This window comes from Rhinoderma darwinii, chromosome 4 (assembly GCF_050947455.1).
Source record: "Rhinoderma darwinii isolate aRhiDar2 chromosome 4, aRhiDar2.hap1, whole genome shotgun sequence".
Taxonomy (NCBI): domain Eukaryota; kingdom Metazoa; phylum Chordata; class Amphibia; order Anura; family Rhinodermatidae; genus Rhinoderma; species Rhinoderma darwinii.
The window spans coordinates 305,872,569-305,886,829 of NC_134690.1; the positions used below are offsets into that span (position 1 = coordinate 305,872,569).

The window sequence follows — 14,261 nt, forward strand, 5'->3', positions numbered from 1 at the left end:
TTATCAGGTCTGAAGTGTGGTTTAGGAGCCAAAAGTAAAATCAACCCTGGGAAAATATGGATATCAATAGAACAAATTTCTCTAATTTTCTGCCTAAACTGGTTCACAAAATCACTTAAAGAGGCTCTGTCACCAGATTTTGCAACCCCTATCTGCTATTGCAGCAGATAGGCGCTGCAATGTAGATTACAGTAACGTTTTTATTTTTAAAAAACGAGCATTTTTGGCCAAGTTATGACCATTTTCGTATTTATGCAAATGAGGCTTGCAAAAGTACAACTGGGCGTGTTTAAAAGTAAAAGTCCAAGTGGGCGTGTATTATGTGCGTACATCGGGGAGTGTTTACTACTTTACTAGCTGGGCGTTGTGTATAGAAGTATCATCCACTTCTCTTCAGAACGCCCAGCTTCTGGCAGTGCAGGCACAGCCGTGTTCTCCAGAGATCACGCTGTGACGTCACTCACAGGTCCTGCATCGTGTCAGACGAGCGAGGACACCGGCACCAGAGGCTACAGATGATTCTGCAGCAGCATTGGCGTTTGCAGGTAAGTCAATGTAGCTACTTACCTGCTGATGCTGCTGCAGAATCAACTGTAGCCTCTGGTGCCGACACGATGCAGGACCTGTGAGTGACGTCACAGATCTGCACTGCCAGAAGCTGGGCGTTCTGAAGAGAAGTGGATGATACTTCTATACACAACGCCCAGCTAGTAAAAGTAGTAAACACGCCCCGATGTACGCACCTAATACACGCCCAGTTGTACTTTTACTTTTCAACACGCCCAGTTGTACTTTTGCAGGCCTCATTTGCATAAATACGAAAATGGTCATAACTTGGCCAAAAATGCTCGTTTTTTAAAAAGAAAACCGTTACTGTAATCTACATTGCAGCGCCTATCTGCTGCAATAGCAGATAGGGGCTGCAAAATCTGGTGACAGAGCCTCTTTAAGTCTGGGCAAGAAAACCAGATATGGGTTCATGAACCAGGGGCCGATTGGCATAGCCAGCATTCATCCACAGGAAAAAGCGATGCGAGGAGATAGAGTTGGCCTGCCATACCTTTAGAGTGCCTGTGGTAATGGAGCTGGAGATTTTGTGATGGATGGATGGATGGATGGATGGGACAGAAGGTGCTCATCAATAGAAATGATAGTTTTAGTTTTCAAAAGACACCAGGATCAAGCTAGCTGATGTGCAGACTTCATATATGCCTTATGCCAAAATGTCCAGTGGCATTTTTATAATATGTGTATGGGATATGATAGGTTTTTAAAATTGTATAATTAAGGTTTTATATGTGTATGTCCAAAGGGTGAAAATAGTCAAGAAACCCATGGCAGTGAAAGCATTAAAGGTGAACTAACACTTTACTATAAGCAAAGGGGTTGTCCGGTTTCAGCAAATTAATGTTATTTTTTGTTTAATTAAGAAGTTATACAATTTTCTAATATACTTTCTGGAATAATTCCTCACGGTTTGAAGGATCTCAGTTTGTGGTTAATCAGCTTGAACATTCAATGTTTTCTTCCAGGGGATAAAATTCTGTCCATGGTCATGTGATGGACACACAGGTGCTGGGATCGTTAGAAAACACAGCTCTGATACACATACTGTAAGTAACGGGCCGAGCATCTGTGTGTCCATCACATGACCATGGACAGAAATGTATCCACTAAAAGTAAACAATGAATGTTCCTACTGAATGACAACAAGCAGAGATCTTGAAAACGGTGAGAAATTAATACAGATTGATTACAGTTACAGTATGTGTATCAGAGCTGTGTCTTAGATCAAATTACAAATAATTATCACAGTCAAACAACATCATACTAGTTTCCAGCTTCTGTGTATGAGGAGTCCTGATATAGTTGTAACAATAATAAAACTATTGTGTAATAAAATCAACATACCTGGTAACTTTCTAAGAAGGGCTGAAACATTTGAAATAAGAACATGGCCATACTCTCCCCATTCTTAGTAATTACTATTTCAAGTGGTGTTAGATGAACTATATCACACTTGGACAGCAGGAAACTGCCTTCTTCAAAATCCTGCAAATGAAATATGGCTTTTAATAAATAGAAAATGTAAGGCCCAGTCCACAGAGTTTCTTGGCGCTGATTTTGACGCAGGAACCGCAATGAAATCAGCGGCAAAAAATGGCCGAAACCACCTCCCATTGACCAGGGCTTTTTTTTCATGGCGGTTTGTAGCCACTTGCGGTAAAAAAAAGTGGCATGCTCTTTCTTGCTGCAGTCCCGCATCGGACCTCCCACTGAAATCAAGTGAAAGCATTTTTTGCAGTGTTTTTTGCCTTCTTTTGAAGGAATTTTGGGGTCGATTTTTCTGCCTGAAAAAAAAACTCAGTGTGGACAGGGTCTAAGGCTAACTTGAAAGTAAATATACACAAAATGTTATCGGTCATGAAAAACATATCAGAAGATAGGATCCGGGTATTACTCTGCAAAGATGCTGTCAGGCTATAGGTCAGGCTATAGACTTGTTACTATAAAGGTCCTCTGGGCAAAACATATACACTACAGCAAGCCCTAAGAGAGAATCACTTTGTCATGCACGGACCCCCTAGGTCATACCCGTAGTGTTCCTTTAATTGTTAAACAGACATTCACCACCCCTTAAAAGGAATTGTTCCACCCAGGAGCCTACACAGCGAATAAAACATCTATGACCATGAATGGAACTTGCAAACATGCCATACTTGCAAGCTCTCTAAAACTGTTGTGTTTATACAGTATGCAACATATTCAAGGAGTGGACAACGCTCTATTTAAATTTCCAGGGAAGAAGGCCACTTGTCCATGTTTATAGAGTGTGGATTATTACGCTTGTTTTTTTTTTTTAATGCAGCAATTTGGCATAGAGGAAAGGAAAGAGAAAAATTGGAGTGCGTTTAAGAAACAAAATATGCCCAGAATGCTGTTGTTAGTATGTACAGCACAGAATAAAATTATGCCCTTAAATAAAGAAAATAACAGGACTATTTCTTACCTTCTCTTCAAACCCAGGAAAGAAAACAAATTCTTTGGAAAAAAGTTTTCTCAAGAAGTAAAATGTCCTAGAAACATCATCTTTAAAGAGATTGAAAAAGAATATATAAAGTAATCATTCATTAACCAGCCTCATATTTGTAAAAAGACATAGACCTCAAATGTATCCAAAAACGTGTCTTACATATTAACCCTTTCATGGCCAAGGGTCATAGATGCCCGTGTCCAGGTCAAATTTTCCAATTCTGATATGCACTTCTTTAAACGATAATATCTGTGAAACCGCATTGAAGATCACAAATATTTTTACAAGACTTATGAGGCTTTCATTTTCTAGATTCGTTTAATTAATTCCATGTTTTTAATTTTTATTATGAGCAGACAAATCACTAAAAATGTGAAAAAAAAACACTTTTTTGTAATTATTTATATATATTTATCCATATTATATGTATATATATAGATATATATACACTGTTGCAGCTCTGTAACAATTAGTTGTCTTCTCTCTCCGCCAACCTGGATCGCTGTGAGGGGAGAGTGAAGAGGGCTATAAGGCCATATTCACACGACGCGGAAAAAAAAGGCAGTTTAAAACAGATCAATTGTCAGTTTTTCATGGCTGTTTTGCATCAGTGTGTCTCAAAATTTGAAACCATTTCCTGGCCATCTGAGCATTTCTTAACCGTCATTTGCCACCCGTTCTTCATGGCCATTAGAAAAATGGATGAATTTCATTTGTCAGGGTTTTTTTGTCCCCTGAAAACACCACAGTGCCCATGAAGATAGTAACGCAATGCCCCTGTAGATAGTACCACAGTGCTACAGTTCGCTCTGTAGATAGGGCCCACAGTAGTGCCACACACAGTGCCCATGTAGATATGCCACAGTGTCCAATGTATGTAGTGCCCATATAGTGCCATAGTGCTCATGTAGATAGTGCCACTCCCCCCCCCTAGATAGCGCCACCTTAGATCCCTTTAGGAGCGAAATCCCCAATCAGAGCGCTCTGGCCGGGGATTCTGCTCCTAGAGTGAGCCCCTGATGTCGCTATCCATATATGGACAGTGACGTCAGGAGCTCCAACCGGGAGTCGGTGTCGGCAACACTCTGGCCGGGGACTCAGCTTCTAGAGGGAGCCCCTGAAGCCACTGGACAGAGACGTCAGGAGCTCCCTTTAAAAGCAGAATCCCCGGCCATAGCGCTCTAACTGGGGATTCAACTCCGAGAGGGAGCTTAGGTGGTACTATCTACAGGCGGGTTTGCGCTAACTACAGGGGAGTTGTGTGTGGTGCTATCTACAGGGGGGTGTATTCCGGCCATCTCAAAGCCACAGCAGACATTAAAGTGCAGCGCTTCTTACACTGATGCTGCACTGCACCCATTAAAGGGGTTTTCCCATCAGGGATATTTATGATATCCACAGGATGTGTCATAAATGTCAGATAGATGCGGGTCCCACCTCTGGGACCCGCACCTATCTCTAGAACGACGCACTCTAAACAGAAATATCGTAGCTCGCATGCTACGCTGTTTCTGTAACTGCCATTATGGGACTTATGGAAACAGCATAGCTCAGTGAGCTATGCTGTTTTCATCTAACACGGTCAGAAGTCACGCATTTCAACGGGAACACAGAGCGGTAGAACAAGATTTAGGGGGCCCTGTTCTAGAGATAGGTGCATGGGACCCGCATCCATCAGCCATTTATAACATATCCTGTGGCTATGTCATAAACGACCCGATGGGAAAACCCCTTTAAACCCCGTTCAAGGATGCAAACGTTACATATACACACGTGACAACTGCACGGGGCATTGGCAGTTGGAACGTATATGACCGTATGGCTGTCGTAAAGGGGTTAAACTGTAAAGGGAGATGCATAAATACAATAATTCAAACAAAACATTTCTTTGTTACTTTGTTTTTTTAAAGGCTATGTACACCTTTGATTATACATATATACAGTATAGTCCCAACCAATAATTGAACGTGGCTACAACTCCACTCAAATATACAACCACAATTGGAAAAAGTCATGAAATCATGACTATTTAGACCAATAAAAAATATATATATTTTATTGAAATACATTTAAAATATTGAGCATAATAAAAAGAATGATAAGTGAGGAATCACCAAAGAACCAGTATGCACACAAAATTACACTTTAAAACTACAATAACATTAGACTATAGAGCTACTATATAGTAACAGTATATGGTAAGAATCTACTTGAAAGATGTACACCAGCTAAATAGCGACCTAGTTTGCTGGTATTGTCCAGTATTAATTATTTTTTATTAGTTTTAGTATTTTAATTATCTTTTGATTTATTGTAGATAATACAGAAATTTGTCCGGGACAAATGGGATTCTAAACAGAGGGCAGTATCATTGAGACAACCAAATACTCCTACGACCATCCACATGAATATGATTTTTTATCATCATGGCATCCATTTTACATGGATAATAAGAGAAGATCGCACAATGTTTCTAATTATTATATTATTTTATTTAATTACACTTATTCTTGTGTAATTTATATTCCTGTAGCTGTTTATTCTGCCATATTTATGCATCCTCCAGTTACATTGGGGGTCTTGTTTGGGTAATATGTATTGCACTTTACTTGATGCAATTTTTTTGGCGGTTGTATTCTGTTATGAATTGTACTGTCGTAGCACTTTTTAAAATCTTCATATTTTGACATTCAAACTTCTATTAGTAAAAACTTTTGTATTTAAAATGGCACTGATACGCTTTATTCCTGCTTTGGCTTTAGGGTGGTTGTCACATATTGGATATTTAAATATATATACTATTGTTGTTCACAAATTATTCAAGAAATCACTATTTATTTATTAATTATAATTTCTTTGTTTGCATTGTTCTTATACACTTTATTTTATAATTGGTTTCTAGATATATACATCAACTTCCCTTGGCCACTTTTGACCTTCCTGACAGAGCCTCATTTTTCAAATCTGGCATGTTTCCGTTTATGTGATTCGGAGATTGTTTTCTCGTGACACAGTGTACTTTATGTTAATGGAATAAACTTGCTCGATACATTTAATTGTGAAAAACACCAAAGTTTAGTAAAAAATTGCAAAAATTAGAATTTTTCTAAATTTAAATGTATCTGCTTGTAGAACAGGTGGTTACACACAAAATTGTTGCTAACTAACATCCCCCATATGTCTACTTTAGGTTGGCATCGTTTTTTGAACATCCTTTTATTTTTCTAGGACGTTACAAGGCTTAGAACTTTAGCAGCAATTTCTCACATTTTCAAGAAAATTTCAAAAGGCTATTTTTACAGGGGCCAGTTCAGTTGTGAAGTGTCTTTGAGGGCCATATATATTAGAAACCCCAATAACACATCCCATTTTAAAAACTTCACCCCTCAAAGTATTCAAAACAGCATTTAGAAAGATGCTTAACCCTTTAGATGTTTCATAGGAATTAAAGCAAAGTAGAGGTGAAATTTACAAATTTCATTTTTTTTTTCATTTTTAACCCCTTAACGCTCAGCGACGTACTGTAGCGTCGTCCTGACCGCCCCGTTCGCAGACAGTGACAGAATAGTACGTCGCTGGAGTAACGGCTATTTTGGCCGTCTTCCCGACACATACAGGAGCTGTGACAGCTGTTGTCTTGTACAGCGGTTGCTGCAGTTCCTATAGCGGGGACCGATCGCTGTGTCCCCACTGATTAACCCCTTTAAAGCCGCGTTCAATAGCGATTGCAGCTTTTTAGGGGTTAAGCTACCATCGCCGGTCTGCTACACGATAGCGGCCGGCGATGGTGACTATGGCAACCGGACACCTAACAATGGCGTCCGGCTATGCCATCGACTATGCTTGCTGTCAGTGAGTAACTGACAGCTTTAATGCACTGTGCTACGCATGTAGTGCAGTGTATTAGAATAGCGATCAGGGCCTCCTGCCCTCAAGTCCCCTAGTGGGACAAAGTAAAAAAGTTTAAAAAAAACAAAAAAAAAAGATGCGTAAAAATAAGAAAGTAAAAGTTTTAAAAGTAATAAAAGTAAAAATCCCCCTTTTTCCCTGATCAGTCCTTTATTATTAATAAAAATAAACAAATAAACTATACATAATTGGTATCGCCGCGTCCGTAACGGCCTGAACTACAAAATTATTTCGTTATTTATGCCGTTATGTTATTTATGAAAATAATAATAAACCGTACCAGAATCACAATTGTTTGGTCATTTTACCTCCCAAAAAATGGAATAAAAAGAGATTAAAAAGTCGCATGTACCTAAAAATGGTGCTGATTGAAACTACAGTTCGTTACGCAAAAAATAAGTCCTCGGCTTTCTTGATGGAAAAATAAAAAAGTTATGGCTCTTAGAATAAGGGAACACAAAAAGTAAATGATTTTTTACAAAAAGTATTTTATTGTGCAAACGCCATAAGACATAAAAAAAAATATAAACTTCTGGTATCGCTGTAATCGTATCGCCCCGCAGAATAAAGTGAATATATCATTTATAGCGCACAGTGAACGCTGTAAAAAAAATGAATAAGAAAACAATAGTAGAAATGCTGTTTTTTAGTCACCACGCCACTTAAAAATAGAATAAAAACTGATCAAAAAGCTGCATGCACCCCATGAAAACTACAATGAATTCCTCAAGGGGTCTAGTTTCCAAAATGGGGTCACTTTTGGGGGGTTTCCACTGTTTTGGCACCACAAGACCTCTTCAAACCGGACATGGTGCCTAATAAAAAGGAGGCCTCAAAATCCTCTAGGTGGTCCTTTGCTTCGGAGGCCGATGCTTCAGTCCATTACCGCACTAGGGCCACATGTGGGATATTTCTCAAAACTGCAGAATCTGGGCAATAAATATTGAGTTGTGTTTCTCTGGTAAAATCTTTTGTGTTATAAAAAAAAATGGTATAAAAAGGATTTTCTGACAAAAAAAAAATAAAATGTAAATTTCACCTCTACTTTGCTCTAAATTCCAGTGAAACACCTAAAGAGTTCATAAACGTTCTAAATGCTCTTGTGAATACTTTGAGGGGTCTAGTTTCTAAAATGGGGTGTTTCATAGGGGTTTCTAATATATGGCCCTTCAAAGCAACTTCAAAACTGAACTGGAGCCTAAAAAACTAAATAAATTAGGCAATACTTCGCTTCTTACATTATACTGATAATGAGCCATGCCCACCCTGAGATGACCACAGTTTTGACCGTTTTTATAAACAGAGACCCCGATTAGACCGTTTCAGTGCCCGGTTTTCCCAAGCATTCACCCCCGAGAATTGTATTTCTATTGATGAGTCCTTGGTACATATTAAAGGGAGACTTCAATTCTGCCAGTACCTGTCGGGTAAGAGGGCAAGGTATGGCGTGAAGATGTATAAGCTGTGCGAGAGTGCAATCAGGGTATACCTACAAATTTAGGATATATGAAGGGAAGGACAGCAATATTCAGCCTCCAGAATGCCCCCCCCCTTGCTGGGAGTTAATGCAAAAATTGTGTGGGATTTGGTGCACCCACTGCTGGTCCAGGGTTACCACCTCTACCTGGATATATTTTATACCAGCGTCCCACTCTTCAAGTGTCTCGCTTCCAGAAGTACTGCGGTATGCGGCACTGCTAGAAGAAATCTGAGAGGCGTCCCTAAGACTCTGCTTGGGCAAACAAAAAGGGGTGAGAGCAGGGCACATTCTAGCAGCAACATATTGTGTGCCAAGTACAAGACAACAGAGATGTCCTTGTATTGACAACAATACATGGCCACACCAGTACCCATGTAACTGTACGAGGTACCAGTACAGACCCCCCAAAACCAGACTGCATCCTGGACTACAATAGGTACATGGGAGGGGTGGACTTGTCAGATCAAGTCCTGAAGCCCTACAGCGCCATGCGGTGTGGTATAAAAAGCTGGCCGTGCACATCATACCGATGGCATTGTACAATGCGTACGTGCTACGTCGATGTACAGGCCAGAGGGGAACTTTCCTGGAATTTCAAGAGGTGGTTATCAAGAAACTAATTTTTAGGGACCAAGAAGGGGGGGTACCCAGTCCTTCTGGAAGCGAGGCCACACGCATCGTACCAGGGCAACACTTTCCAGGAGAAATGTTCCCCTAACTGGCATGAAGGGAAAAAGTCAAAAGAGGTGCAAAGTCTGCTATAAGAGGGGAATAAAGAAGAACACAATATATCAATGTGACACGTGTCCTGAAAAACTAAGGCTCTGTTTGAAAGAGTGTATCATACATCCCTTGATTTTTAATCTACCCTAGTTGTACTTCCCCTGAATCACTCCGCACAGCTTATCCACCTCATCTTTTCCTTCTGAGCCCTGCTGTGTGCCCAGGCAGCTGATAACAGCCACATGTAGGGTATTGCCATACCCTTGAGAACCCACATTACAGTTTATGGGGTGTATGTCTCCGGTCAAAATGCTCACTACACCTCTAGATGAATGCCTTAAGGGTGTAGTTTTTAAAACGGGGTCACTTCTTGGGGGTTTCGACTGTACTGGTACCTCAGGGGCTTCTGCATACATGACTTCGCACCAGAAAAGCTCCAGTAGGCCAATTGGTGGTCCTTTCCTTCTGAGGGGTATTTTATTTCTTGTGAAAATAAGAAATTTTCAGCCAAAACGACATATTATTGGGAAAAATAAATGTAGTTTTAATTCCCAGCCCAATTCAAATAAGTTCTGTGAAAAAACTATGGGGTCAAAATGGTCACAACACCCATTTCTAAAATGGGGTCACTTCTGGTGAGTTTCCATTGCTTTGATACCTTTGGGACTCTGCAAATGCGACATGGCACCCGAAAACGAATCCAGCAAAAACTGCACTCCAAAGAACAAATAGCACTCCTTTCCTTCTGAGCCCTCCCATGGGCCCAAACTGCCGTTTATCACCACAAATGGGGTATTGGGGCACTCAGGAGAAATTTGTGAAAATAATAAATTTTGATGAAAAATGACATTTTATTGGAAAAATACGTGCCGTGTAAAAACTGTGGGGTAAAAATGGTAACAACAACCATAAATTAATTCCTTGAGGGGTGTACTTTCCGAAATGGGGTCACTTTTGGGGGATTGCTACTGTTTTGGAACCTCAACACCTCTTCAAACCTGGCATGCTGCCTAAAATATATTCTTATGAAAAAGAGGCCTCAAAATGCACTAGGTGCTTCTGGGGCTTGTGTTTTAGTCCACAAGCACACTAGAGCCACATGTGGGACATTTCTAAAAACTGAAGAATCTGGACAATACATATTTAGTAGTATTTCTCTGGTAAAACCTTCAGTGTTACAGAAAAAAATGTAATACTATTGAAATTCAGCAAGAAAAATTTACATTTGCAAATTTCACCTCCACTTTGCTTTAATTCCTGTGAAATGCCTAAAGGGTTAAATAAACTTTCTAAATGCTGTTTTGAATACTTTGAGGGGTCTAGTTTTCAAAATGGGGTGTTTTATGAGGGTTTCCAATACCCCCTCAAAGCCACTTCGGAACCGAACAGGTACCTAAAAAAAAAGGCTTTTGAAATTTTCTTAAAGATATGGGAAATTGCTGTTTATGTTCTAAGCCTTGTAACGTCCAAGAAAAATAAAAGAATGTTCAAAAAACGATGCCAATCTAAAGAAGACATATGGGAAATGTGAACTAGTAACTATTTTGGGTGGTATAATCATCTGTTTTACAAGCAGATGCATTTAAATTCTGAAAAATGCTATTTTTTATAAATTTTCTCTAAATTTTGCAATTTTTCACCAATAAACACTGAATATATCGTCCAAATTTCACGACTAACATAAAGCCCAATGTGTCACGAGAAAACAATCTCAGAATCGCTTGGATAGGTTTAACCCCTTCAAGACACAGCCTGTTTTGGCCTTCAGGACACAGACAATTTTTTCAAATCTGACATGTTTCACTTTATGTGGTAATAACTTCGGAATGCTTTTACCTATCCAAGCGATTCTGAGATAGTTTTCTCGTGACTATTGGACTTAATGTATCGAGCAAATTTTGCCAGTAACATAAAGTATTTCATTGTGAAAAACACCTAAATTTAGCGAAAAATTTCAAAAATTAGCATTTTTTTAAATTTATATGTATCTGCTTGTTGGACAGATAGTAATACCACACAAAATTGTTGCTAATTAACATCACCCATAGGCCTACTTTAGATTGGCATCGTTTTTTGAACATCCTTTTATTTTTCTATGACATCACAAGGCTTAGAACTTTAGCAGCAATTTCTCACATTTTCAAGAAACTTTCAAAAGGCTATTTTTACAGGGGCCAGTTCAGTTGTGAAGTGGATTTTAGGGTCTTATATATTAGAAACCCTCGATAAGTCACCCCATTTTAAAAACTTCACCCCTCAAAGTATTCAAAACCGCATTTAGAAAGTTTCTTAACCCTTTAGATGTTTCACATGAATTAAGGCAAATTAGATGTGACATTTTCAAATTTCTTTTTTTTTTTTGCAGAAAGTTTTACCAGAGAAACGCAACTCAATATTTATTGCCCAGATTCGGCACTTTTTAGAAATACCCAACATGTGGCCCTAGTGCACTTATTGACTGAAGCACAGGCCTCAGAATCAAAGGAGCACCTAGAGGATTTTGGGGCCTCCTTTTTATTAGAAAATATTTTAGGCTCCATGTCGGGTCTGAAAGGCTCTTGCGGCACCAAAACAGTGGAAATTGCCCAAAAGTGACCCCATTTTGGTAACTATACCCCTTGAGGAAATTATCTAGGGGTATAGTGAGCATTTTAACCCCGCAGGTTTTTTGCAGAAATTATTGGAAGTAGGCCGTGAAAATGAAAATCTACATTCTTTCAAAGAAATTGTAGGTTTAGCTAATTTTTTTCTAATTTCTACAAGGACTAAAAGGAGAAAATGCACCACTACTTTTGTAAAGCAATTTCTCCCGAGTAAAACAATACCCCGCATGTGGTCGCAAATGGCTGTTTTGACACACGGAAGGGCTTAGAAGGGAAAGAGCCCCATTTGGCTTTTGGAGCTCAAATTTAGCAGGAATGGTTTGCGGAGACCACGTCGCATTTGCAAAGCCCCTGAGGGGACAAAACAGTGAAAACACCAAAAAAGTGACTCCATTTAGGAAACTACACCCCTTGAAGAATCCATCTAGGGGTGTAGTGAGCATTTTGAACCCACAGGGGTTTCATAGACTTTATTAGAATTGGGCAGTGAGGATAAAAAAAATCCTTTTTCTTCAATAAGATGTAGTTTTAGCTGAAAATGTTTCATATTCTCAACAAATAAATGAAAAATAGCACCCCAACACTTGTAAAGCAACTTCTCCTGTGTACGGCACAGAGTAGGGCTCAGAAGGGAAGGAGCGCCATTTGGAGTACAGATTTTGCTGGATTGGTTTCTGGTCGCTATGTCGCATTTGCAAAGTCAATGTGGGACCAAAACGGTGGAAACCCCCCAGAAGTGACCCCATTTTGGAAACTACACCCCTCAAGGTATTCAACCAAGGGGTGTAGTGAGCATATTAACCCCACAGGCGATTGGCAGAAATTGGTGTGCACTCGATGTTGCAGAGTGAAAATGGTTTTTCAATAGATATGCCAATATGTGGCGCCCAGCTTGTGCCACTGGAGACACACACCCCAAAAATTGTTAAGAGGGTTCTCCCGGGTATGCTGATGCCATATATGTGGAAGCAAACTGCTGTTTGGGCACACTGTAGGGTTCAGAAGGGAGGTAGCGCCATTTGGCTTTTGGGGCATGGATTTTGCTTGTAGTCGTTTTGTTTTGAGTCTTACTGGTGTTTCCGTTTATAATGTGGGGGTACATGTAAGCCGGGCGGAGTATATAAGGGGCATAGTCAGACGGCATAGTGATGTAAAAAAAAACAATAAAATAATTCATAGATGTGTTACGCTGTGACACAATCCTTTCTGCACAGGCCGGTGTCTCACTAATAAATGGTCTTTACTTATCCCCCTTTTGGTCCACACTCCGCACCTTTGAAGTTTGGGGAATTTTGCTGGGAAGTGTTGTCCTAGTATAATACGGGCACCCTCGCTTCCAGCAGATATGTTTGGGCCCTCCCCTTCGTGGTTCCCTAATTTTAGGGGCCTTGATAATTCGCCACTTGAAACAGAAGAAACGTTCCCCTCGGGCCGGCACAACTGCATATTTTTATTTCCTGTCTTATTGGTGCCTTGACTAATTTTATTTTTTCATAGACGGAGTGGTATGACGGCTGTTGGGAGGCAAGGTGACCAAAAAACAGCAATTCTGGCATATTTTTTTAGTTCTTTTTATACAGCGTTCACCACGCATTATAAACTACATATTAGCTTTATTCTGCGGGTCAGTCCGATTCCGGTAATACCTAATTTATAGCACTTTTTTATGTTTTACAACTTTTTGCACAATAAAATAACTTTTGTAAAGAGAATGGATTTTACATTTTTCGCCGACGGAGCTGTATGAGGGCTTGTTTTTAGCGAGACGAGTTATCGTTTTTATAGGTACCATTTTTAAGTACATGCGACTTTTTGATCACTTTTTGGAAGACAAAGTGACCAAAAAATAGCAATTATGTCTGTATTTTTTAGTTATTTTTTTTACGGCGTTCACTGTGCAGAATAAATAACATAATATTTTTATAGTTACGGTCGCAGCGATACCAAATATGTATGGCTTTATTATTTTTTTCAATAATGAATGACTTGAAAATGGAAAAAGGGTGATTGTGTTTTGTGTTATTATTTGAAACTTTTATTGTATTTTTTACACTTTTCTTTAGTCCCACTAGGGGACTTGAAGGTCCAACTGTTTGTTTGATGTTCTAATACATTGCACTACCTATGTAGTGCAATGTATTAGAACTGTCAGTTGTTCACTGACAGCAAGCCGATCAGGCTCCGCCTCTGGGTGGGGCCTAATCGGCTAACGTAATTGCAGATAGGAAGCCATTGTTAGGCGTCCTGTTACCATAGTAGCAGTCGCCAGCCTTGCCATCGCATGGCAAGGCTGCCGTTTGCATACAAACCACTTTGATGCAGCGATTGCATTGAATCGCTGCATTGAAGGGGTTAATGGCAGGAATCGGAGCTAGCTCCGGTTCCTGCCGATAGATCGGGGTGTTCGCTGTAACATACAGCGGACACCCACTGCTGATGACGCCGGCTCAGCTTCTGAGCCGGAAGCTGAGCCGGCGCCATCTTGCCAATGGTACCGGAAGCCTCCTGGGCC

The 14,261-nt window shown here is 39.9% G+C and overlaps 1 protein-coding gene across 2 annotated transcripts in view; it reads right to left on the reverse strand.

Moving 5' to 3' along the window:
* Positions 1–14,261, reverse strand: part of LOC142759918 (dihydroxyacetone phosphate acyltransferase-like) — a 124,894-nt gene that overhangs the window by 58,054 nt on the left and 52,579 nt on the right. For both annotated transcript variants that reach the window (XR_012883213.1, XM_075862701.1), the window contains exons 11-12: positions 3,011–3,090; positions 1,912–2,052 (exon numbers count right to left, since the gene is read on the reverse strand). Coding sequence is in view for 1 of the 2 variants with exons in the window: in XM_075862701.1 (XP_075718816.1) it covers positions 1,912–2,052; positions 3,011–3,090 (221 nt within the window). In the remaining variant the exon portion in view is untranslated. The remainder of the gene's footprint in view (positions 1–1,911; positions 2,053–3,010; positions 3,091–14,261) is intronic.